The sequence below is a fragment of the Salmo trutta genome, chromosome 35, assembly GCF_901001165.1.
Source record: "Salmo trutta chromosome 35, fSalTru1.1, whole genome shotgun sequence".
Lineage (NCBI taxonomy): Eukaryota > Metazoa > Chordata > Actinopteri > Salmoniformes > Salmonidae > Salmo > Salmo trutta.
The window spans coordinates 16,225,046-16,253,010 of NC_042991.1; the positions used below are offsets into that span (position 1 = coordinate 16,225,046).

General features: G+C 42.3%; 1 protein-coding gene across 4 annotated transcripts; it reads right to left on the bottom strand.

Moving 5' to 3' along the window:
• Positions 1-5,924: 5,924 nt before the first annotated feature.
• On the bottom strand, positions 5,925-26,603 carry LOC115174711 (toll-like receptor 5). Of its 4 annotated transcripts, XM_029733511.1 has the most exons (3): positions 14,018-14,058; positions 12,877-12,890; positions 5,925-9,108 (listed from the first exon to the last, which is right to left on the bottom strand). In XM_029733511.1, exon 3 carries the CDS (start codon positions 9,102-9,104, stop codon positions 6,465-6,467), a length of 2,640 nt encoding a protein of 879 aa, XP_029589371.1. In that variant the 5' UTR covers positions 9,105-9,108; positions 12,877-12,890; positions 14,018-14,058; the 3' UTR covers positions 5,925-6,464. The 4 variants fall into 4 exon arrangements, 3 of the variants coding, with proteins under 3 accessions (XP_029589371.1, XP_029589372.1, XP_029589370.1); XM_029733512.1 differs by lacking the exons at positions 12,877-12,890; positions 14,018-14,058 and adding an exon at positions 26,487-26,588; XM_029733510.1 differs by lacking the exon at positions 12,877-12,890 and having other exon boundaries at positions 14,018-14,117.
• Positions 26,604-27,965: the final 1,362 nt, after the last annotated feature.

A 27,965-nucleotide genomic window follows, 5' to 3' on the forward strand; every position in this document is an offset into this window, starting at 1 on the left:
TTGTCTGTCTCTTTCCACTCCGCTCCTACAGTATGAAATGAAAAGTATCTCAAGGGTTTGTTCAAAGGGCACGGTTTGCAATAACACCTGTTTCATTGTCTCACTGCTGCTGGAGTCTTCAGAAGATTGGCTCAGTCTGGCCTGAGGCCACGGTGCTGTGCTGGGCTCTTTCCTCTCCTACACCACACAGACGTTTGATTTCTAATCTTCACTCCCCAAGAGCCTGCATCACATTCCAAGCAAGTCAGAATCCTACACAGTAGAACATCAGCAAGTCAGAATCCTACACAGTAGAACATCAGCAGGTCAGAATCCTACACAGTAGAACATCAGCAGGTCAGAATCATACACAGTAGAACATCAGCAGGTCAGAATCATACACAGTAGGACATCAGCAGGTCAGAATCCTACACAGTAGGACATCAGCAGGTCAGAATTATACACAGTAGGCCATCAGCAGGTCAGAATTATTCACAGTAGGACATGAGCAGGTCAGAATCATACACAGTAGGTCAGAATCATACACAGTAGGACATCAGCAGGTCAGAATCATACACAGTAGATCAGAATCATACACAGCAGGACATCAGCAGGTCAGAATCATACACAGTAGGACATCAGCAGGTCTCAGACATTTTAGCAGATGCTCTTATCTAGAGAGACTTACAGGGGCAATTAGGGTTAAGTGCCTTGCTCACGGGCACATTTATTTTACCTAGTTGGCTCGGGAATTTGAACCAGTGACTTTTCGGTTAGTGACCCAACGCTCTTAACCACTAGACCATCTACACATGTAACTGAGCAATTTTCTAACAGACAACAATGATGTAAAAGGCATGAATTGTAAAGAGAAACTCTAAAACCCAGGAATAGTATAACTCATGGGTCCTATTATTTCATTTTGTAACATATCAATTACATTCTGTTTACTCCCTTAACTCCATCCAGGAAAAAGTATCCTATAAATTGACCAATTCCATTCATTCGCAAATCCAAACTTCCATTCAAAGTCCTGTTTTATTTGCTGTTCTGGCTCCTGCCATCTATCTCACCTAACAGGTTTCCCTGGTGGTCCAAGATCTTGGCCAAACCTTCTGCTGCAAAGCAAACATATACATTAGACCGCCAGGCTCTGCAGGCAGTATGACTCAGCACAGCAGACAGAGTTATAATTACACTTTCAGTCGTGAATTAATGTCAGATATGCAGCTCTGAACTAGGCTACCAGACACCTGTAATTATCTGTGAGAGAGGCCAAGGTGGCACTGTAGCCCATCTCCCTTAGTCTCCGACACCATCACCCACTCAAAACCACAGATCAGGGGTACAATAAAATGATATGATTTGGTGTGAGTAGAAATTCCTCAAGCAGCTGCCAAGTCCTCTTTCTAATTGTTCCACTCCTTTTCTATCTCACACTTTATTGGGAAAGGGTCAGACAGGAACCAGGCACAGACATTTCTTAGCTGTCAATCACACATCTAGTTCCAGCCAGTACAAATCCCCATCCCTGTTCAGCCTTGACAATCACTGAGGGGTGCAGATGGGACCTCTGTCACTCATAGGGGCAACTGTTTGAACCTCTCACTGGCTGGAAACTTTCCAAAATGACATGTCTCCTGTGTAAACTTGCCCTTGTTTACCTAGCCCCAATGTTTCTGCAGTCCTGACCTGAGAAATTCCACAGAAAAAAGAATATGCACCTTTGACTGGGGAAGATGGCTATCCACATCTTTCTTTTGTATGAACTCTCACCACAGGGAGAACTACACACAAAGACACATGGCACAAATTGACAGACTTATCTCAGATGGTTAACGGAAGCATTCTGCCAATCTGATCTTCACCTGAGAAAATTGTACTCGGGGAGACTGCTCCTCATATCTAAGGAAGAAGGTCTTCAATCTACTCTATCATAAAGGGCTGGCCTAGAGTGAGTGTACTGTAAATTAGGCAGAGAATGATGAGTGGTATGCCATATTGCCATGAGTTGAGTTAATTTAACTTAGTATTTCATCGTGCACACCACATTAAAAGAAGTCTGAGGCACAGCCGTATCCTGAAGTTCACCTTACATAGCTACCATAGATTGGGGTGGCAGGTAGCCTAGTGGTTAGAGCAGTGGGCCAATAACCGAAAGGTTGCTGGATCAAGGTAAAAATATTTTCTGCCCCTGAACAAGGCAGTTAACTCACTGTTTCCCAGGAGGCTGTCATTGTAAATAAGAATTTGTTCTTAACTGACTTGCTTAGTTAAATAAATATATTATTTCTCTCTATATATATATATACACTGCTCAAAAAAATAAAGGGAACACTTAAACAACACAATGTAACTCCAAGTCAATCACACTTCTGTGAAATCAAACTGTCCACTTAGAAAGCAACACTGATTGACAATACATTTCACATGCTGTTGTGCAAATGGAATAGACAACAGGTGGAAATTATAGGCAATTAGCAAGACACCCCCAATAAAGGAGTGGTTCTGCAGGTGGGAACCACAGACCACTTGTCAGTTCCTATGCTTCCTGGCTGATGTTTTGGTCACTTTTGAATGCTGGCGGTGCTTTCACTCTAGTGGTAGCATGAGACGGAGTCTACAACCCACACAAGTGGCTCAGGTAGTGCAGCTCATCCAGGATGGCACATCAATACGAGCTGTGGCAAGAAGGTTTGCTGTGTCTGTCAGCGTAGTGTCCAGAGCATGGAGGCGCTACCAGGAGACAGGCCAGTACATCAGGAGACGTGGAGGAAGCCGTAGGAGGGCAACAACCCAGCAGCAGGACCGCTACCTCCGCCTTTGTGCAAGGAGGAGCAGGAGAAGCACTGCCAGAGCCCTGCAAAATGACCTCCAGCAGGCCACAAATGTGCATGTGTCTGCTCAAACGGTCTGAAACAGACTCCATGAGGGTGGTATGAGGGCCCGACGTCCACAGGTGGGGGTTGTGCTTACCGCCCAACACCGTGCAGGACGTTTGGCATTTGCCAGAGAACACCAAGATTGGCAAATTCGCCACTGGCGCCCTGTGCTCTTCACAGATGAAAGCAGGTTCACACTGAGCACGTGACAGACGTGAAAGAGTCTGGAGACGCCGTGGAGAACGTTCTGCTGCCTGCAACATCCTCCAGCATGACCGGTTTGGCGGTGGGTCAGTCATGGTGTGGGGTGGCATTGCTTTGGGGGGCCGCACAGCCCTCCATGTGCTCGCCAGAGGTAGCCTGACTGCCATTAGGTACCGAGATGAGATCCTCAGACCCCTTGTGAGACCATATGCTGGTGCGGTTGGCCCTGGGTTCCTCCTAATGCAAGACAATGCTAGACCTCATGTGGCTGGAGTGTGTCAGCAGTTTCTGCAAGAGGAAGGCATTGATGCTATGGACTGGCCCGCCCGTTCCCCAGACCTGAATCCAATTGAGCACATCTGGGACATCATGTCTCGCTCCATCCACCAATGCCACGTTGCACCACAGACTGTCCAGGAGTTGGCGGATGCTTTAGTCCAGGTCTGGGAGGAGATCCCTCAGGAGACCATCCGCCACCTCATCAGGAGCATGCCCAGGCGTTGTAGGGAGGTCATACAGGCACATGGAGGCCACACACACTACTGAGCCTCATTTTGACTTGTTTTAATGACATTACATCAAAGTTGGATCTGCCTGTAGTGTGGTTTTCCACTTTCATTTTGAGTGTGACTCCAAATCCAGACCTCCATGGGTTGATAAATTGGATTTCCATTGATTATTTTTGTGTGATTTTGTTGTCAGCACATTCAACTATGTAAAGAAAAAAGTATTTAATAAGATTATTTCTTTCATTCAGATCTAGGATGTGTTGTTTAAGTGTTCCCTTTATTTTTTTGAGCAGTATATATAAACATCCTGGTATCGCAGATTCACTCAGTATTTTCATAACATTGGCTACTCGTGCAATCTCATAAGAAGCAATTACCAGAGGAGATAACTTGAATAAAGTGGAATTTCAAACTGTAGGGGAGCTATGGATGGAAAAACAGGTGACGGAGACAGACATAATATCCTCCCTTATCCCTCTGCTCTCTCCCCACGCTGGCAAGGCCACTCCAGCGTTCCAAGTGCAGAAAACACCTGTTTCCAAAGGGTCAGTTGTGAAATAGGTCCTCTCTTCCCTGTGTGGAATCTGAAGGCTGATCCCGTACCAAACACTCCCAGCCGGAGCCCCAGGGGTAGATGGGAAAAGCAGTTATGCTCCATTAAAACTCCATGCTCTTGATGGCCACTCAGGCCTGTCTTTCTCTCTGAGGACAGACGGCAATCAGAGAAGTTGACTGCAGGTGCTCCATCAACTCTTTTACTACCACATGGCCTCTAGCCTGGGTTGGGTAGGCTACCAGTACGACTGTTTTTGCAGTCAACAAGTACAGAAAACTGGGGTGGAAAAAACAGCCCTCTGTGCTCTCCAATAGAACATTGTCTATATTATTTTCCCTTATCCCCTTCTGAAATAGAAATGGAAGTCAAAGTGCATTACTACTAACCTCTGTTTTGCTTTGTAACCCCCTTATCCCATACCCACCACACATACACACAAACCATACCCACCACACAAACAAAGACACAAACCCTTAAAAACGCATTGCTTAATTTTACCCACCAGGGGGAAAAGTGTGGTTGGTTAGAGCGATTTGCATGAGATATCCTGTTATACTGAAATGGGATTCATATGACCCAGACTGGATGGACTGTGTTCCCTGGTCTTTATACACTAATCAGCTCACAGTAGATTCACCACTCCGATCAATGGATTTCACCTCAGCTTGAACGGAAAGTATATCATTATATTTGTTTAACTGAGGTCAAATATTTGCTATGCTTATGGGGCAGCGTTTATTACATTTTCCTGTGAGGGGAATCTGACCAGCATGTGCCTCTGTTCCAATAATACTACGGATCCCTGAAATAACTAAAGCGGAGACCTGTAGTTTATTTACTTGGTAAATATTTGTTAATTTTTTCAATTTGAGCTCTAGGGTTCTTGCAAATTGAGTATTTGACAAAGCATAATACAATTGTAGGATCTTAATTTGATCACTCTTGTTGCTGAAAATTTTCCTGCACCGCAGGGAATGCAGATGAGCTTCACAATTTACGTAAATTCACAAAAAATATTAACGGTATTGCACTTTTAATGTAACCTAGTTTTGCCCAGCTAATGAATGGCCTAACCACTGATCAAGCAACATTATGGACTAAACATTTAAATCTTGTAGATGCAGCATTATTTTGCTGTGACAATATAGGTCAAATTAAGATCCTACACCTGTACAGAAGCACTTTCGTCTCATGATTTATGGTTGAAGTTAGTTTTTGTAGAACCGCACTGTGCTTTCTATCTTCTCATAGTTATAAGAGAAAAATGACATGATCATTAAGGCTACACTTTTACATGATCTCCATCAGAGATCCATTCCTGTTACTGAAACATGGTATAGTATTTCAAGAGTTAAATGAAAATATGAGAGTTACAAAACTGAAATGGTTGTTATATGGTAGGCCTAGTTTACATGTACATTCAAAAACCTTTCCAATAACAGTAGATGTCTAAATGTGTGCTGTGTTAATTAACACAGGTCAGGTAAGGTTTCCATAAAGAAGTCAAACACTCCCACTGGGCACACAGTGGTTGAATCAATGTTGTTTCCACGTCATTTCAATGAAATTACGCTGAACCAACGTGGAATAGACATTAAACTGACGTCTGTGCCCAGTGAGCTGTGACTTCTGGGAGAGGATGATGTTATTCTCCGCTCCTCCTTACAGCAGGAAGTTTTACTCTACCTGGTGGCATACAGTTTTCAGACATAGACTCTATATTGAGGAAGTAGGGAGATAAGATTCACAGTCATTTTTTAAATCCTCAGAAAAAGTTCACAATTATTATTCAAATTTAGTAAAGAAATTGGAATGTTTTATTAAAAGTGCCAAAATTCTTACATGAATTATATTACAATGTGTAACTGTTAACCACAAGAACTTTGCATTGTACACACTGCAAAACACACAATAATCATAGATGGCGCCAACAGACATGACAGCTCTGCTTCTAGCTCCAAAGCAATTTCGCAGTATTTTGTTTTTTTGTGTTGTTTCTTTCATAAAAAAAAATACCAAAAAAAATACAAGCATTTCGCTACACCCCCAATAACATCTGATAAATATGTGTGTGTGACCAATAACATTTGATTTATACAGAAGGTAACATTTCACAGTTCCAATATCAGTGAATAAAGGTTGACTGCCACCTAGTGCTCAAAAACAAGCGATGCCAAAAGACAGAGGACCCTCTCTATTTTGCCTGTAATCAACATGGTAAAAGTTCTTAATGTTATACAGACAAAATAAAAATGAATGATGTACGAATTCACAGTAAAGTTAAATAAGATTTTCACTTAAGCATACAGGCTGTGGAAAAATTAGTCAACAACATTAAGTTCCAACTGTCATATTTACAAGTGTGATTTCCCCATTGTTATCTTTGGCGGTGTTCTTTTTGTCCTTAAGAATCTTGGACATGAGCTTCTCATAGAACCATTGAATATCCTGTGTGTCCTCCGGCCACTGCAGGTACTCCCTCTTCCGGGCAAAGGTCCTGATGCCTTCATGTTTCATCAGTCTGTAATGGGGGACATTCCCCACAACCACCATGATGAGAACATCTATGAGCTCCTCCAGCATCCTGCTCTGAGCCAGGGTAAAGGCCTCCAGGCACCAGCCGTCCTTGAGGAACTCTTTAGACACGATACAAACTGTCTTCCTGCTCCCCCATATGGCGTCCCTGATATTGAACAGGTGATCTTCACCTGGGATGAAGTCTCTGACCTCGAAGCAGCAGCGGAGGACGTTTCGCTCCGAGAACTGAGAGTCTAGTCTGTTCAACAGGGCGGTTTCTACCCACTTGTAGTCGTTGTTGCTGAAGCATAAGTAAGCGTCGTACCGAGGCCCACCAGCAGAAAGAACCCTCCTAGGGCCCTCAAGGATCCTGGCGGTCAACTTTTTGTAAACTTTGAAGAGGAATCCACGGAGACGAGCGAAAACGATTGTTCCGACCATGATCAGGATGATGAGCGCTGTGCAGCCGATGAAGAGCGAGAGCCTCAGCTCCTGAACCAGCCTCTCGTCATCCTCCTCACACGATATGACTGAGCTGTAATTCAACAGGCTGATGCCATGGAGATCTGAAGGAAACTCACAGCTGAATTCATTCACGCCAGGGTCAGGAAAAGTCACGTTAGTCCCTTTTAGCCACGTCAGAAAGTCCTCCAGACCGCAGTCACAGTGGAATTGATTCCTATACAGGTTGATCCAGCTGAGAGAATGGAAAGCTACTGGGTCAGGAGAGGCCAGGAAATTGTAAGAGAGGTCAACTGTTTTGAGACTCTCTGGAAAAATGTCTGGTTTGAGGTATGTGAGTGAGTTGAAGTGAAGATCCATCTCTTCCAGAGAGATGAGGCCTTTAAATATACCATCTGGGAGAGTCTGCAAAGAGTTAAAGCTTAAATCCAGACTTAAAAGCTTGCCAAGATTTTCAAATACATGCATACACTCTCCCCGTGCCCATATCATCTGCAAGGCGATGTTCCTTAGCTCAAGCAGCTTCAGAGAGTTCACAGCTGGCACTGAAATATTATTGTTAAGGGTGCACCACTTTATGAAGTTGTTACCATACCAGAGAACCTCAATGTGCATTAATTTAGCTAAAACTGTGTATACATCCTCTAAATTAGTTAACCTGTTGTTTTGAACATTAAGTATGATCGTACTATTAGCAAAGACAGAGAGGCCCGCTAAGGATGTAATCTTATTATCAGCCAAACGAAGATGTTGGATGTTTGGTAGTGGTGCAAGTGAACCATATGTACCTAGTTCCCGAATAGAGTTTCCTGTAAGATCCAGAAATTGTATGTTTGGAAGTCCTTTAAATGCATGATATCCCAATGCACCAATATGGTTGTAAGATAAATCTAGTTCTAAAATATTGGGTAGATTGTCAAACGTGTAAGAATAGATTTCCCCTATAAGATTGTGTGATAGGTTGAGCTTTTGTAGATTTTGAAGACCAAAAAACGCCTCCCTGTCAATCTGGTTAATTTTGTTTTGGGCTATTGTTATGTCCTCTACCTCTCTCAGCGGACTGAATACTGCATATTGCAATGTAAATATAAAGCATTTGGACAAATCTAGAATCTTGACACTACTATTCTTGAGGCCCTCAAATGTTTGCCTGTCTGGGTCTTTCACGTTGCTGAAACCAAATGATTTCCCCATGGTGCTGTGTTCCAGAATAAGATGGTGGATTTTGGTCCCTCGGATTGCATTGAAAAACAGTTTTGCCTTGTCCACATCGAATCCATTGGAAGATAAATCAAGTGTCTCCATGGACATGTTCCGAAAAGGATTTCCGCATCGTTTCCAGTCAAAGCCATACTGAGTCATGCTATATAGATAGAGGCTGTTCAACTTGAGGAGGCGAAAGTGTTTGCCTTGAAAGCCAAGCAAATCTTCCTCACATATGTATTCCATCTGGTTTAGGGAAACGTTTAGCTCTTGGAAATCTGTAATGTTCACAAAGAACAGAGCAGGTTGGATTCTTTTCACCTGGTTACCATACAGATCTAGTGTTTCCAAGGAAACCAGGGGCCTGAGATAGTCACCCTGTAAAATAGATTCAGTCAGGTCACACCTATACAGCGAGAGAGCTCTCAGGTTGGACAGTCCCACAAACGCATCTGGCTCAATTTGTAAACCTGTGTTATACCCTAAATAAAGCACTGCCAAGTTTTCCAGCCTTTGAAAGGTGTTAGTTCTTATAATAAGCCCATTCACCCGTTGCCAACTGAGGTCCAGTTCCGTTAACCCTTCAAGCCCAGAGAAGGATGTCTCATTGATCTCACTGATGTAGTTATCCCTCATATACACAATGGTAATGTATGGAGGCAGCGCAGGGACCTGATGTAGAGACTGGCTGGTGCAAGCTGCTATAGAGCCATATATTGGGCATTTTGGGGTGCATTTCACCACCTGCAGGTATTCTCCAAAGATAGCCAGCAGTAAAAGGTTCCTCATCATCCCCCTGGCAAAAAGTAGAAAGTAATGCAAATTATTTTAAAAATGATTGTTATAACATCACAGGGCTACAGTACATCAATTCAATGGATGTACAGTAACAGTCAAAAGTTTGGACACACCTACTCATTCAAGGGTTTTTTCTTCATTTTTACTATTTTCTACATTGTAGAATAATAGTGAAGACATCAAAACTATGAAATAACACACATGGAATCATGTAAACTCAGCAAAAAAAGAAACGTCCCTTTTTCAGGACCGTCTTTCAAAGACAATTCGTAAAAATCCAAATAACTTCACAGATCTTCATTGTAAAGGGTTTAAACACTGTTCCCCATGCTTGTTCAATGAACCATAAACAATTAATGAACATGCACCTGTGGAACGGTTGTTAAGACACTAACAGCTTACAGACGGTAGGAAATTAAGGTCACAGTTATGAAAACTTAGGACACTAAAGAGGCCTTTCTACTGACTCTGAAAAACACCAAAAGAAAGATGCCCAGGGTCCCTGCTCATCTGCGTGAATGTGCCGTAGGCATGCTGCAAGGAGGCATGAGGACTGCAGATGTGGCCAGGGCAATAAATTGCAATGTCCGTACTGTGAGACGCCAAGGACAGCGCTATAGGGAGACAGGACGGACAGCTGATCGTTCTCGCAGTGGCAGACAACATATAACAACACCTGCACAGGATCGGTACATCCGAACATCACACCTGCGGGACAGGTACAGGATGGCAACAACAACTGCCTGAGTTACACCAGGAACGCACAATCCCTCCATCAGTGCTCAGACTGTCCGCAATAGGCTGAGAGAGGAGGACTGAGGGCTTGTAGGCTTGTTGTAATGCAGGTCCTCACCAGACATCCCCGGCAACAATGTCACCTATGGGCACAAACCCACCATCGCTGGACCAGACAGGACTGGCAAAAAGTGCTCTTCACTGACGAGTCGCGGTTTTGTCTCACCAGGGGTGATGGTCAGATTTGTGTTTTTCGTCGAAGGAATGAGCGTTACCCCGAGGCCTGTACTCTGGAGCGGGATCAATTTGGAGGTGGAGGGTCCGTCATGGTATGGGGCGGTGTGTCACAGCATCATCGGACTGAGCTTGTTGTCATTGCAGGCAATCTCAACGCTGTGCGTTACAGGGAAGACATCCTCCTCCCGCATGTGGTACCCTTCCTGCTCGCTCATCCTGACATGACCCTCCTGCATGACAATGCCATCAGCCATACTGCTCGTTCTGTGCGTGATTTCCTGCAAGACAGAAATGTCAGTGTTCTGCCATGGCCAGCGAAGAGCTCGGATCTCAATCCCATTGAGCACATCTGGGACCTGTTGGATCGGAGGGTGAGGGCCATTCCCCCCCAGAAATGTCCGGGAACTTGCAGGTGCCTTGGTGGAACAGTTGGGTAACATCTCACAGCAAGAACTGGCAAATCTTGTGCAGTCCATGAGGAGGAGATGCACTGTAGTACTTAATGCAGCTGGTGGCCACACTAGATACTGACTGTTACTTTTGATTTTGATCCCCCCTTTGTTATTAAGGGACACATTATTCCATTTCTGCTAGTCACATGTCTGTGGAACTTGTTCAGTTTATGTCCCAGTTGTTGAATCTTATGTTCATACAAATATTTACACATGTTAAGTTTGCTGAAAATAAACGCAGTTGACAGTGAGAGGACGTTTCTTTTTTTGCTGAGTTTACAGTATTACAGTAACCAATAATGTGTTCAACAAATCAAAATATATTTTATATTCTTCAAAGTAGCCACCCTTTGCCTTGATAACAGCTCTGTACACCCTAGGCATTCTCTCAACCAGCTTCAGCTGGAGTGCGTTTCCAACAGTCTGGAAGGAGTTCTCACATATGCTGAGCACTTGTTGGCTGCTTTTCCTTCAATCTGCGATCCAACTCATCCCAAACTATCTCAAATGGGTTGAGGTTGGGTGATTGTGGTGGCTAGGTCATCTGATGCAGCACCATCACTCTCCTTCTTGGTCAAAAAGTCCTTACACAGCCTGGAGATGTGCTTTGGGTCATTGTCCTGTTGAAATACAAATGATAGTCCCACTAAGCGCAAACCAGATGGGATGGCGTATCGGTTAATTGTGCCTTGAATTCTAAATAAATCACAGACAGTGTCACCAAGCAAAGCGCCCCCACATCCACCACCTACTCTTCCATGCTTCACGGTGGGAACCACACATGCAGAGATCATCCATTCACCTACTCTGCGTCTCACAAAGATAGAGCGGTTGGATTCAGAAATCTCAAATTTGGACTCATCAGACCAAAGGACAGATTTCACCAGTCTAATGTCCATTGCTCGTGATTCTTGGCCCAAGCAGGTTTCTTCTTATTATTGGTGTCCTTTAGTAGTGGTTTCTTTGCAGAAATTCAACCATGAAGGCCTACTTCACACAGTCTCCTCTGAACAGTTGATGTTGATATGTGTCTGTTACTTCAACTCTGTGAAGCATTTATTTGGGCTGCAATTTCTGAGGCTGGTAACTCTCATGAACTTATCCTCTGCAGCAGGGGTAACTCTGGGTCTTCCTTTCCTGTGGCGGTCCTCATGAGAGCCAGTTTCATCATAGCGTTTGATGGTTTTTGCGGCTGCACTCAAAGAAACTTTAAAAGTTCTTGAAATTTTCCGGATTGACTGAACTTCATGTCTTAAAGTAATGAGGGACTGTCGTTTCTCTTTGCTTATTTGAGCTGTTCTTTCCATAATAGGGACTTGGTATTTTACCAAATAGGGCTATCTTCTGTATACCACCCCTACCTTGTCACAACACAACTGATTGGCTCAAACGCATTAAAGAAAGAAATTCCACAAATTAACTTAACAAGGCACACCTGTTAATTGAAATGCATTCCAGGTGACTACCTCATGAAGCTGGTTGAGAGAATGCCAAGAGTGTGCAAAGCTGTCATCAAGGCAAAGGGTGGCTACTTTGGAAAATCTCAAATATATTTTTATTTGTTAAACACTTTTTTGGTTACAACATGACTCCATATGTGTTATTTCATAGTTTTGATGTCTTCACTATTATTTTACAATGTATAAAATAGTAAAAATAAAGAAAAGAACCCTGGAATGAGTACCTGTGTCCAAACTTTTGACTGGTACTGTATCTCTCAGACGACTTGGAGTATCCCCTTCAGGTGAGACATCCTTGGCTATGGAGAATTCACATTTATCTGTCTGTTTGCACTGAAAGGTCCATAGTCCATTAGTTCTGTCCCAACCTGATAATGAAAATCCCATATTTGTGTGCTGAGTACACAGCCTTACTCTAGTCTGTAGTCACAATGCTCACATAGGGCTGTTTGTATTATATGAATGAATCACTTCTATCCTCAAGTGTGTACACCAATCCCACTGTGCGGGTTGAATCAATAAACGTTGTTCCCATGTAATTTCAACCAGAAGAATCAATGTGATGACATCAAATCTACTTGGAAAACTGATTGGATTTGCAAAAAGCCATCAATGTAAGAGCATTTTATATTTTTTAACTCAACTTAACCTAAATCCAATGACATGGTGATATTTTTAGTTGATTTCACATTGAATTCACGTTAGGCGACAACTCAACCAAACGTAAATGAAAAATAGACGTTGAACTGATGTCTGTACCCAGTGGGATGAGAGCATTGGGCCTACATTTATTTGATGTGGCAGAACTCTTATCATGTAAGCAGAAAGGTGTATCCTGCCACTTTTTCAGTAAACAACTGAGCAGTGGTGTAAAGTACTTACGTTTTTGGGGGTATCTGTGATTTAAAAGAAAAGAATGTACTTTTTACTCCATACATTTTCCCTGACACCCAAAAGTACTTGTTACATTTTGACAGGAAAATGGTCCAATTCACACACTTATCAAGAGAACATCCCTGGTCATCCCTTCTGCCTCTGATCTGGTGGACTCACTAAACACATGCTTCGTTTGTAAATGATGTCTGAGGGTTGGAGTGTGCCCCTGGCTATCTGTCGATTTAAAAAACAAAAAACAAATGGTGCCTTCTAGTTTTCTTAATATAAGGAATTTTAAATGGTTTATACTTTTACTTTTGATACTTAAGTATATTTAAAACCAAATACTTTTAGACTTTTACTCAAGTAGTATTTTACTGGGTGACTCAGTTTTACTTGAGTCATTTTATATTAACGTATCTTTACTTCTACTCAAGTATGACAATTGAGTACTTCTTCCACCACTGCAGCTGAGTGATGGGGCTCGAGAAATGTAACCATTGATGGAACAAGGACTGACCATCTAATGGAACAAGGACTGATCATCCGAGAGATTTGAAGCTCTACAGTGTTAGTTTACAATTACAGTGTTTGCAAACAATTGAGTAAAACAAGCTTACATGTAGGGTTATGATGGGGTTAGTAAGACATAACCTCGTGAGGCATGTATTCATTATATTTTTCAAGAATCATAAAATGGATGTAGGCCTACCAATCCCAGATTCCCCCTTTAAATGTACTTCTCTAGAGGCTACAATTCTGGGACATTTTATAGTTGCCATCCAAAGAACTGTGAGGTATTAATAGACTCCAAGATGACTGCAATTGTTCAAGGGTGCTGCGTCAATGCGTAAAGTTGTCTTTGCAATGTAACCATTCACGTCTATAATTTACGGTCTAATTTGTTATAGTCGATATACGACCCCCAAAACAATAGTCTGGGTACCAGTCTTTTTAGCGAACATTCCACAATTGACACTTGTGTTGGCACAGTAAGGAGTGAGTGGAACGTTAACTAAAAAGACTGAGACGGCAACCAGGCTACCATTTTTTCTTCTTCTGATATCTATCAACTATTGGCCGACACAATAATGCAATTATTATAGTAGGCCTAAACAGTAAGTTAAAGGTAAAAGTTGTGACTTACCCGAAGTCAAGCGAGCACTGATAACACAAATATGCGTTGAGCTGGTGAGTATGTTTATGGGATAGGTTACACCCCTCTCAGATAAGTCAAGCACTGAGCGAGTTCGTTTAGCATGGCCCGGTGCCCCGGGTAAGTGGAGATCTCATTTTACGACTAATGGAACGAATCCCCCTACTGTTTTTCATAAATTCTTTCCCAGAAACGGAGAGGATCTAACTGCAGACATCATCTCTCAGGCCCCCCCACTATACTGCCACCTACTGATGGGAATAGTTTATAGACATCATCTCTCAGGCCCATAATCTCTCAGGCCCCTCCACTATACTGCCACCTACTGGTGGGAATAGTTTATAGACATCATCTCTCAGGCCCCTCTCCAATGCCAGGGACCTCATTTATAAACGTTGTTTAGCCACAAAATCTGCCCCCAAAACATGCGTGCGCTAGTTTCACGCAGAAGTTGGAATTTGTAAAAACTGAACTTGATGTGAGAATGTGCTTATCCTCCCGCAAACTTTAGACCCTGCATATGCACAATTTCTAGTGGTTGAACTATTGCATTGCAAGAAGGCAAAAGTAGTCTATTAGTAGCCTTGTGCAAATGGGGAATATATGATGACACTTAATCATAACAAAAGAACAGGTAGCTAAATTTAATAACATGCCCCAATCATTTGCAGTTAGTGAGAAGATCGAAAATCTATTTATTTTATGGTTGTATTTAAAAAATAATTTGAAATAGACATCCATTTCCTATGATGTATTTCATTTCCATCATCATTGCAGAATAAATTCCTCACCTTTACTGACTGTGATGGTTTCATATTAGTTAAATAGCCTACAACAAACTAGGAAGGCCCTTCGTTCCATCTCTCATTTAATTGGACCCACTTCACAGTAGTAAATTGATAAGCCATTTCAAGTATTTTTCTCTATTTGACCCGATCCGAAGCGCAGTTAATGGTAGAACAAATGGTTCACCTTTTCCAATGACGTTTGAAGGCTACGTTTAAATACTATAATGTCACATTTCTCGAGTAGACAATATTTCATTTATAAACATAGATAAATATAATACATAATACATACAGTGCAATCAGAAAATATTCAGACCCCTTCCCTTTTTCCACATTTTGTTACGTTACAGCCTTATTCTAAAATGGATTAAGTTATTTTTCCCCCCTCATCAATCTACACACAATATCCCATAATGATAAAGAAGCAGACAGGTTTTTAGAAATGTTTGCAAATGTAATAAAAATAAAAAACAGATACCTTAAGTATTCAGACCCTTTGCTATGTGTTGTATAGCACACTGTATTATTTATACAACTAATATTAGGACAGGACATGAGACGGGAGTAGAAATTAACGTGGGCATTGTTTAATGCGTTTCACAGGAAGAACATTCCAAGCATTTCAGCGTAGGTAAGCAAGGGGGGGTTACAGGTGCCCTAAAGGGACAAAACTAGAATATCAATACCCAACATATTCCTCCCCCTTTACCTTTGATGACTCATAAGGAAAAAGTAAATATTCACTGTTTTGCCTATTGTTTTCTTTTTAACAGAAATTATCTTAATGTAAATAAATGAACTTTTCAGAATAACCTTTTATGAACTAGGGAAAGAGGGTAGACTGCCTCAGTTCCCAGACTTAACCCTGGGGTGTATTCTGCCCCAATGTCGGAGGTTAGTCTGAACTAAATAGTCAACCTGTCAGGGGGTTGTCTTTCTCTTGCAGGGTAATGACCACGTACAGGTGAGTCTATAGTCACATTGTCTCTGAGTCTGAGTGGTGATGGTGTATGCCCAGACTGGGGTGTAACAGTACCCTGAGTAGGTACTCTGGCCGGTTCAGGTGAGTCTGGAGCACGTTCCACATTTGTACGTTGCTGCAGTGGATGTTCAGGTGATGGCTCGTAGTCATGGTAGGTCTCCAGTAGCTGATCTTGGTTTGTCACTTGACAGGAGTCATCTCTGAGGTTGGTTCCTGGCAACAGTTGATCCACATGTCTCCTCCAGAGTATGTTTTCCGGTGTGTGAACTGTGTAGGACACAGGCCCTGTTTGTGCAACCACTGTGGCTGGTATCCACTTTGGACCTTTGCAGTAGTTCCGATCAAGAACTCTCTCTCCAGCTATGAAGCTTCTGTCTTTTGCTTTGTTCCGTCTCTCTACCTGTGCTCTCGGTTGTGTCTGTACAACCTGTTTAGTCTTTGGAGGTCTCAGGAGGTCGAGTCGCGTGCGAAGCCGTCTCTGTAGGTTAACAGGAAGGTGTTTAGGCGCCTATTGAGGGAGCCCTTCCTTTGTGATGATTTTAAAGCTTGCTTCATCGTTTCGACAAACCGTTCAGCGAGGCCGTTCGTTGCAGGGTGATATGGCGCTGACTTGATGTGCTGAATTCCATTTGCTTCCATGAATGACCGGAACTCTTCTGACACCAGTTGGGGGCCGTTATCGCTAACGAGTTGCGTTGGCAAGCCAAAGCGACTGAAGATTGACCGTAGCTCTTCGATGGTTCTCTCCGCTGAGGTGCTCTTCATCACTGTGACCTCAGGCCATTTGCTGTGTGCGTCAACTACGACTAAGAACATACGATCCTCCAGTGGGCCTGCATAATCTATGTGGACATGCTGCCAAGGCTCCACTGGGAAGTCCCATGGGTGTAGTGGCGCTAGCTGAGGCATGTTCCTCATCTTTTGACAAGCAGAACATGACTTGACCTTGTCATCGATAGCTGCGTCCAAACCTGGCGACCAACAGTAGCTGCGTGCAATCTCCTTCCTTCGCACCATGCCACAGTGCCCTGAATGGAGTTCTTCAAGCACCTGCCTTCTTAGTGGCGGAGGTATGATGATTCAAAAACCCCATAGCAAGTATCCAAACTGAACTGTGAGCTCGCTTCTCCTCACTAGGTAAGGTTGTAGGCTGTCTGACATCTCTCCTTTTCCACGAGTGACAATATCCACGATCTCAGACATCACTGGATCAGTGTGGGTGAACTTTTTCACTTGGACAGATGTAACTGGGGCGTTCGTCACTTCCTTGAAGTAGAAGATTTCAGCCTGGGAGTGCTCAGTGTGTGCAACAGGTAAGGGAAGCCTTGAGAGGCCGTCTGCATTGCAGTGCTGCTCAGACCTTCTGTACTTGATATCGTACTGGTGAGCAGATAACAATAATGCCCATCGCTGCATGCGGCTGGCTACAAGTGACGGAATGCCGGTGTGGGGACCAAAGATGGAGGTGAGGGGTCTCTGGTTCGTCAGCAGTATGAATCGCCGGCCAAACAGAAACGAATGACATTTCTTAACTCCGATCACAATGGCGAGTGCTTCACGCTCTATCTGTGCATAATTGCTCTCGGCTTTACTTAAGGTCCGTGATGCGAAAGCAATTGGCCTTTCTTCACCTGATGGAATGATGTGTGAGACAACCGCACCAACACCATAAGGCGATGCATCACATGCCAACTCTAATGGCAAGTTGGGGTTGAAGTGGGTTAGGGCCTCTGACTGAGCTAAGGATGTTTTCACTTTCTTGATGGCCTCCTCACATCTGTCTGTCCACTTCCACTGTTTGGTTTTGTTCAAACGTTCATGCAGTGGCTTTAACATGTTAGCTAGGTTTGGCACAAACTTTGCGTATTATGTCAGTAGTCCGAAGAATGATCTCAGCTGACTCACATTCTGTGGGGATGGAGCTTCCACAACGACCTTCACCTTCGATGGCGCCTTGTGGAGCCCTGAACTGTCGATGATGTGGCCCAGGTACTCAACAGAGGATCGGAAAAACTTGCATTTGTCCTTCCGGACCTTCAGACCGTACTCCTCCAATCTCTGTAGTGTAGCGTTCAGGTTTCTCAGGTGCTCCTGCTCGTCTTTGCCGGTGATGAGTAGATCATCGAGGTAACATTGGACCCCGGTGAGCCCGCTCAGTATCTGGTCCATAGCTCTCTGAATCAAGGCCGGAGCTGAGGTGATTTCAAAAGGAAGCCTCCGGTACCTGTACAGTCCTTTGGGAGTCACTATGGTCAACAGTTCTTGTGACTCTTGGTCCAGATGCATCTGTAGATAGGCCTGACATAAGTCTATCTTACTGAATTTTTGTCCTCCAGCTAAACCAGAGAAGAGGTCGTCAATGAGGGGTAGTGGATATTTTTCAGCAGTCAAGACTGGGTTAATTGTGACTTTGAAATCACCACAGAGTCTGAGTGAACCATCTTTTTTTATGACTGGAACAACGGGTGTAGCCCATTCACTAACATTCACTGGATCCAATACTCCACTCTCCACTAGTCTGTTTAGCTCAATTTCAACTTTTGGTTTTATGGCGTATGGGACAGGTCTAGCTTTGAAGCTTTTTGGCTTGCTGTCTGGTTTCATGGTCAGTTTAACTGTTATGTCCTTCATACTGCCAAGGTCTCCTTTGAACACATCTGTGTGTTTCCTCAATATCCCTTGTAGGTTTGTGTCCTCTTTTGCAACCATGTGAATTTCCTGCCAGTTTAGTTTGATCTTTTCCAGCCATGTGCGTCCTAGTAATGCTGGATGGTTGCCTTTCACAATGTAGAGAGGTAGCTTTACCTTCTGTTTGTTGAGCTCCACTGTAACAATCACGCTTCCTCTCACTGGAACAATCTCACCGGTATATGTTTTCAGCGTCATCTTTGTGGGCTGTAGTGTGAGGTGATGTAGTTTCTTCTTGTATACAGCCTCAGACAGCAAAGATATGGCTGCTCCAGTGTCCACTTGCATCCATACTGCATTTCCATCCAGTAGCGGTGTCACCCAGTATCCATGTCCATTGTCTGAAATGGACAAAACATGCAAAGATTCTTCCCCTTCAGACAGTGTATCACTTTGTTCATTCTCTGTGTGCTCCATTTTATGAACTTTCTTTTTGTACTCCCCGAAGTCGCATTTCCTTTGTTCAATACTTTTGTTTGATTGTCTCTTTTTGTTTTTACATGCACGGTTGATGTGACCCTTTTTCCCACAACTTCAGCAGTCTAAGTCTTTGCACCAACACTCCTCTGCTTGGTGACCTGGTTTCTCACAGCGATAGCATGGCTTGCCACCTCCTGTCTTGTTTTTTAACCACGTAGACACCTTATGCACTTGGGTCGATGCACTTAGCTGTTGTGCGTCTTTATTTGCCATTTCCATTGATGTACTCACTTCTATTGCTCTCTGCAATGTTAAGTTACTCTCAGTTAAAAGGCGTTTCTGAATTGCCTCGCTGCACATGCCACACTAACTTATCACATATAGTGTCACTCGGTGATCGCCCAAATTCACAGTGTTCAGATATTTGTTTCAATACAGCCACAAACTGTGAGATTGAGTCCCCCTCTTGATTTCTCTTATGAAACCAGAATCTCTCTGCGATTATCAGTGGTTTGGGAGAATAATGTCCTTTTAAGGTAGCCACAATTTCATCATATGATTTATCACCAGGATTTTCAGGCATTACTAGGCTGCGCAGTAGATTGAATGTTTTTCCTCCCATAACAGTCAAAAATTCAATTTGCCAACATAAAGTATTCAAAACGTTCTGTGTAAGAACTCCATTGTTCCACAGATTCATCAAATGTTCCTATATTTCGAACCAATGCAGACATTTTCGGTTTATTATTAATTTTTTTTCAGACGGTCCCTTACTTCCTGACCCATTTTTTTATTTTAACTCACGCGGACTTCAGTTTCTCCCGCAGCGAAACTCTTCCTATCCCTCGAGGGTCTCGTTGCTGTGACATCAAAAGCTAGCTAGCATCACTCGACTGGCTAGCTCCACGTTTTGTTTGCGTCTTTCTAGACTTTCTGCCGAAGATAATGAGCATAAACGTGAGAACGTTTCTTCCTCGTGGCCAGTTTTGTTATATAGCACACTGTATTATTTATACAACTAATATAAGGACAGGACATGAGACGGAAGTAGAAATTAACGTGGGCATTGTTTAATGCGTTTCACAGGAAGAACATTCCAAGCATTACGTAGGTAAGCAAGGGGGGTTCCAGGTGCCCTAAAAGGACACAACTAGAATATCAATACACAACACTATGAGACTCGAAATTGAGCTCAGGTGCATCCTGTTTCCATTGATCATCCTTGAGATGTTTGTACAACTTGATTGGAGTCCACCTGTGAGGCATGTGTAACCGATGTGAAATGGCTAGTTAGTTAGCGGTGGTGCGCGCTAATAGCGTTTCAATCAGTGACGTCACTCGCTCTGAGGCTTTTGTGGCGCGATGGGTAACGATGCTTCGTGGGTGTCAGTTGTTGATGTGTGCAAGGGTCCCTGGTTCGAGCCCAGGTTGGGGCGAAGAGAGGGACGGAACCTACACTGTTACACATGTAATAATCAAAAAAGTGTTATTCTGTATATCACCCTTACCTGGTCACAACACAACTGATTGGCTCAAACGCATTAAGGAAAGAAATTCCACAAATTAACTTTTAACAAGGCACACCTGTTAATTGAAATGCATTCCAGGTGACAACCTGAGAGAATGCCAAAAGTGTGCAAAGCTGTCATCAAGGCAAAGGGTAGCTAATTTGGAAAATCTCAAATATATTTTGATTTGTTTAACACTTTTTTAGTTACTACATGATTCCATGTGTTATTTCATAGTTTTGATGTCTTCACTATTATTTTACAATGTATAAAATAGTAAAAATAAAGAAAAAAACCCTGGAATGAGTACCTGTGTCCAAACTTTTGACTGGTACTGTATCTCTCAGACTTGGAGTATCCCCTTAAGGTGAGTGTGGTGGAAATTCTACCTTTAACTAATAATGAGGAGAGGCAAAATCAATCAAGGTATTACTTTTATTAAAAGCGTATTATAATATGGTGGCTGGTTACCCCAGCCACGCAGGTGAGAAGGAGCTTTTATATAGTCAAGCTACCCCATACAAACATCTTCAAAACATGTGACCCTATGTATATATATATATATGTATGTGTGTGTGTGTGTGTGTGTGTGTGAGGGGAGATAACTGGGTGAAAAGGTTGCCTCAGTCTGTACAACTGAGTGATGACAACATTGGCCAGAATGACAGGAAGTCACTCCAGACATACTTCCTCGAACAGTTGCACAACGGATCCCCCAAGTTGGGCAAGCAAGTGCCTTTTACTTTCCGCCCAGATGATGTATGGTCATACTCGTCACACACACACACACACACACACACACACACACACACACACACACACACACACAAAACATGAATCTTTCCCCCAGAAACAGGCTCCAAACAGAACAATAGCTCTATCACTGGTGTGCAGAATATAACACTTTGCCCTGTTTCCAGTTAAGTTAAGAGGAACCAGTTAATTTCTGTCTTTGGCTGAGTGCCTGGACATCATGGGGTCATTCTACACACACAAACCGTCAGAACAGGCCTCTATTAATGCGCACACACACTTTTCTATCCTATATGAGTTTGTATATAAACTAACTCAAACCCAATGCCTAGGCTTAAAGACAGATGCAGCATTAGTAAGGTTTAACTTCAAAATGCCCTCACATTCCCCCCTTAAGAAACCAAGTTTCTTATAAAACCTTCAGTTAAACCCTTACAGCGTTAAAATATTTTTGTTAAAACAATAAAATGAAAAGAATAATAGAAAGAGATTAAAAAAAAAACTTATGGTGTTAGGCACTGCCATACATGGTAAATAACCTCCTTTGGGTTACTGAGTTTAATCCCTTTTTCTGCCATCAGCACAGTCTTCTCCACATCAAATAATATTTAGGAAATGACCATTGACCACGTCTTTCCTTTAAAACACCATCTGCAGTTGCCCCTCTTAAGACAACGTTTACAAATCAGATCAATTTGGGCTCTGTGCTCAAGGTTTGGATCAATATCATCAAAAATGTATTTTAGTAATAGATATAGGTTGTTGGATTCTGGGTAAACTTTGAACATGGCTATACTAGAGACATGATAGATCAGAAGTAATACTGTAGTATCTGAGGGGGGATAGAGAATGGTTGTTACATCAGAGTTAATGGTTATCTGTAGGAGACAGATGGCTTTGGAATGTGCTGGGTGGATGGGAGGAAGTCACGGGAGTGCTATAGGTGATACAGGTGAAGGAGCTTTGGATTAGACATCCAGGGGGTTGAGGTCAGGTCAGGTCACCTTAAGGGAGACAGAACGGTTTATTACTCCATCACTTCGTCTTCCTGTCGACCCATAAAATATGTAAGGATTGGAGAGAAGGAGTGTCTAAATTGGAGTGTATATATATATATATATATATATACATATACACACACACTTGTGTTGGTGGAAACATGTGATGACTGAATGCAGCTGTAGCGACCCTTTGGGAAGAATTAAACTTGGTTAAGCTTCTCTAGTGTCCGTCGAGATATTTACTCTGGAAATAAGAACCTAACAAGGTCAAATAGATTCGGATCAGTTTCACTCTCAGGATCAGAGTTCACCAGGGCATGCTGAGAATAGTGTCAACATCTTTAGTACACAACTTCTTTACCCATGTCACAATTAGCATAACATCAATTGAAACAATCATCCATAATACATCAATTGCTTCACTCATACAGTTAACATACTAAGAACATACTCAAATCAATTGGTCAGTTTTCCCAAAAAATCATTCAGTTTCCAAATCAAAATCAAAACCCAATTAATTATCCAACCCAAAATTTGAATGAAAATGCTTCAGTGATTTACATTTGTCCCAGTACTCAAAGTTAAAAACCCTCAATTTAGCACACATTGACACTGGGAGAATGTAATTTATATTAACATACAGTATAATTACCCATAATTATAGTATTCACTTTCTGATCATGGTTGTAATCACAGATCAGTATCCCAATGCATTCTTAATCTAAATGACTATAGATTTAGCAGTGTGTAGACCTCTACAATCAACTTGATACCCCAAATTAAAGACAAGCCTAAATCAATTCTGGGCACAGTGGACCAACCCCCCCCCTTCAGGCACTCAATCTTCAGGAGTGTCTTCATAGTCTTCTTCAGAAATCTTCATAGTTCAAGTGGATGGCCCATGTAACATCCCAATTTCAATGTCTCACCTGGGCCACCCCCACCTCTACCACCCATTTATATCTTGACCGTTTGCCAACCAGCATAATGAGAGAAGTTTTGGAATGGATCTCTCTCCATGCTTACTCCACGTGGACTCCTGTCCCACTCCTGAGAGAAAAGCAATTGATAGCTTTGATAGGATGCTGTACAATGGTAGCTGGCTCGGACTCAGGTCTCGCGGTAGAAGTGGTTTGGACATGGCCGGATTGAATGCCTTTGTCGCTCTTCTTCAGCTGGTTAGAGGGGGTTTTGAGGTTCACGCCGTTCTCGTGGTCAAATTATCCCCTCCATGCATTAAGAAACCGGCCGTAGTCACCCTCACGATAACCTTAAGAGAAGACAGATCAGAACAACAGTTTAGTTCAGTTCATTTCTGATTCAGGAAATCCAGACAAGCATCGACTATATGACAAGTTATTACTTTTAACAATTATTTTTAATACAAATCTCGAAAACACATGTCAAAGAGAATAACAACACATTCAGTTGAATTTTCTTTCTCCAAATTGGCTTATACTCCCAATCACACTGTCAACTTCCTCGCAGTGTCACAGGATCAGAAAGTTAGACCTCTAACCCATCGGGAGAATCCCAGCAGACCCAATCTGGTGAGATTTGTATCGAAACAGAACAGAACTCCTTCATGTATCACTCGATACACTCCTACATATCACTGTTCCCCCATTTTGACTCACAATGTGAGTAACATGTAAAAAACCCCACAAAAACACACTACTGCTTAAAAATAAAACAATTTCAAATGACAAAAATCTAATTAGAATCACTACCCATAATAACTCCATAAAGAAAAAAATGTGTAGCCATAGTCATAGGAAAATAGACTTAATACAGCCTACCCTTATTCAAAGGCAACGCCCTCTCCTTCTTCCCGTTGGTCCGAATCACAAATAGGGCTATGAACCATAAACTTCATCATAATGATCCACATCTTCCTTTTGTGTGAACACTACAGGGAGAACTACAAGAAATACACATGGCACAAATTGACAGACTTATCTCAGATGGTTAACGGAAGCATTCTGCCAATCTGATCTTCACCTGAGAAAATTGTACTCGGGCAGACTGCTCCTCATATCTAAGGAAGAAGGTCTTCAATCTACTCTATCATAAAGGGCTGGCCTCTAGTGAGTGTACTGTAAATTAGGCATAGAATGATGAGTGGTATGCCATATTGCCATGAGTTGAGTTAATTTAACTTAGTATTTCATCGTGCACAGCACATTAAAAGGAGTCTGAGGCACAGCCGTATCCTGAAGTTCACCTTACATAGCTTATATAAACATCCTGGTATCACAGATTCATTCAGTATTTTCATAACATTGGCTACTCGTGCAATCTCATAAGAAGCAATTACCAGAGGAGATAACTTGAATAATGTAGAACTTCAAACTGTAGGGGAGATATGGATGGAAAAACAGGTGACGGAGACAGACATAATATCCTCCCTTAACCCTCTGCTCTCTCCCCACGCTGGCAAGGCCACTCCAGCGTTCCAAGTGCAGAAAACACCTGTTTCCAAAGGGTCCGTTGTGAAATAGGTCCTTTCTTCCCTGCCTTTCCTTTCCTGTGTGGAATCTGAAGGCTGATCCCGTACCAAACACTCCCAGCCGGAGCCCCAGGGGTAGATGGGGATTAAAACTCCATGCTCTTGATGGCCACTCAGGCCTGTCTTTCTCTCTGAGGACAGATGGCAATCAGAGAAGTTGACTGCAGGTGCTCCATCAACTCTTTTACTACCACATGGCCTCTAGCCTGGGTTGGGTAGGCTACCAGTACCTGACTGTTTTTGCAGTCAACAAGTACAGAAAACTGGGGTGGAAAAAACAGGCCTCTGTGCTCTCCAATAGAACATTGTCTATATTATTTTCCCTTATCCCCTTCTGAAATAGAAATGGAAGTCAAAGTGCATTACTACTAACCTCTGTTTTGCTTTGTAACCCCCTTATCCCATACCCACCACACACACACACAAACCATACCCACCACACACACACACCATACCCACCACACACACACAAACCATACCCACCACACATACACACAAACTATACCCGCTCTGAGCCAGGGTAAAGGCCTCCAGGCACCAGCCGTCCTTGAGGAACTCTTTAGACACGATACAAACTGTCTTCCTGCTCCCCCATATGGCGTCCCTGATATTGAACTGCAGGGAGTTAAAGCTTAAATCCAGACTTAAAAGCTTGCAAAGATTTTCAAATACATGCATACACTCTCCCTGTTTCACTCAACTTTGAACATTAATCTACAGACAATTTTTTGTTGATTTCACATTGAATTCACGTTAGTTGACAACTCAACCAAATGTAAATCAAAAATAGACGTCGAAATGATGTCTGTGCCCAGTGAGATGAGAGCATTGGGCAATTCAATTAGGGCCTCGATTTATTTGATTTGGCAGAACTCTTATCATGTGAGTAAAAAGGGGTATCCTGACACCTTTTAGGTAAACAGCTGAGTGATGGGGTTCGAGAAATGTAACCATTGATGGAACAAGGACTGACCATCTGAGAGTTTTGAAGCTCTACAGTTTTAGTTTACAATTACAGTGTTTGCAAACAATTGAGTAAAACAAGCTTACATGTAGGGTTATGATCTCGTTAGTTAGACATAATCTCGTGAGGCATGTATTCATTATATTTTTCAAGAATCAGAAAATGGATGTAGGCCTACCAATCCCAGATTCCCCCTTTAAATGTACTTCTCTAGAGGCTGCAATTCTGGGACATTTTATAAAGTTGCCATCCAAATGTAACCGATGTGAAATGGCTAGTTAGTTAGCGGTGGTGCGCGTTAATAACGTTTCAATCGGGTGACATCACTCGCTCTGAGACCTGAAGTAGTTGTTCCTCTTGCTCTGCAAGAGCCGTGGCTTTTGTGGTGCGATGGGTAACGATGCTTCGTGGGTGTCAGTTGTTGATGTGTGCAGAGGGTCCCTGGTTCAAGGCGAGGAGAGGGACGGAAGCTATACTGTTACACAAAGAACTGTGAGGTGTAAATTTACTCCAAGATGACAGCAATTGTTCAAGTCTGGTGCTTCAATGCGTAAAGGTGTCTTTGCATTGTAACCATTCACGTCTATAATTTATGGTCTAATTTGTTATAGTCGATATACGACCCCCAAAACAATAGTCTGGGTACCAGTCTTTTTAGCGAACATTCTACAATTGACACTTGTGTTGGCACAGTAAGGAGTGAGTGGAACGTTAACTAAAAAGACTGAGACGGCAACCAGGCTACCATTTTTTCTTCTTCTGATATCTATCAACTATTGGCCGACACAATAATGCAATTATTATAGTAGGCCTAAACAGTAAGTTAAAGGTAAAAGTTGTGACTTACCTGAAGTCAAGCGAGCACTGATAACACAAATATGCGTTGAGCTGGTGAGTATGTTTATGGGATAGGTTACACCCCTCTCAGATAAGTCAAACACTGAGCGAGTTTGTTTAGCATGGCCCGGTGCCCCGGGTAAGTGGAGATCTCATTTTACGACCAATGAACGAATCCCCCTACTGTTTTTCATAAATTCCTCCCCAGAAACAGAGAGGATCTAACTGCAGACATCATCTCTCAGGCCCCTCCACTATACTGCCACCTACTGGTGGGAATAGTTTATAGACATCATCTCTCAGGCCCCTCTCCAATGCCAGGGACCTCATTTATAAACGTTGTTTAGCCACAAAATCTGCCCCCAAAACATGCGTGCGCTGGTTTCACGCAAAAGTTGGAATTTGTAAAAACTGAACTTGATGTGAGAATGTGCTTATCCTCCCGCAAACTTTAGACCCTGCATATGCACAATTTCTAGTGGTTGAACTATTGCATTGCAAGAAGGTAAAAGTAGCCTATTGCCAGCCTTGTGCAAATGGGGAATATATGAATAAAAGAACAGGTAGCTAAATATAATAACACGCCATAATCATTTGCAGTTAGTGAGAAGAGCAAACATCTATTTATTTTATGGTTGTATTTAAAAAATAATTTGAAATAGACATCTATTTCCTATGATGTATTTCATTTCCATCATCATTGCAGAATAAATTCCTCACCTTTACTGACTGTGATGGTTTCATATTAGTTAAATAGCCTACAACAAACTAGGAAGGCTATTCGTCCCATCTCTCATTTAATTGGACCCACTTCACAGTAGTAAATTGATAAGCCATTTCAAGTATTTTTCTCTATTTGACCCGATCCGAAGCGCAGTTAATGGTAGAACAAATGGTTCACCTTTTCCAATGACGTTTGAAGGCTACGTTTAAATACTATAATGTCACATTTCGAGTAGACAATATTTCATTTATAAACATAGATAAATATAATACATAACACATACAGTGCATTCAGAAAGTATTCAGACCCCTTCCCTTTTCAACATTTTGTTACGTTACAGCCTTATTCTAAAATGGATAAAGTTATTTATTTTGCCCCATCAATCTACACACAATACTCCATAATGAAAAAGCGAAAACAGGTTTTTAGAAATGTAAAAAAAAATAAAAGAACAGAAATACCTTATTTACATAAGTATTCAGACACTTTGCTATGAGACTCGAAATTGAGCTCAGGTGCATCCTGTTTCCATTGATCATCCTTGTGATGTTTGTACAACTTGATTGGTGTCCACCTGTGGATTGGAGTCCACCTGTGAATCATGTAATAACCAAAAAAGTGTTAAACAAATCAAAATATATTATAGCCACCCTTTGCCTTGATGACAGCTTTGCACACTCTTGGCATTCTCTCAAACAGCTTCACCTGGAATGCTTTCCCAACAGTCTTGAAGCAGTTTCCACATATGCTGAGCACTTGTTGAGT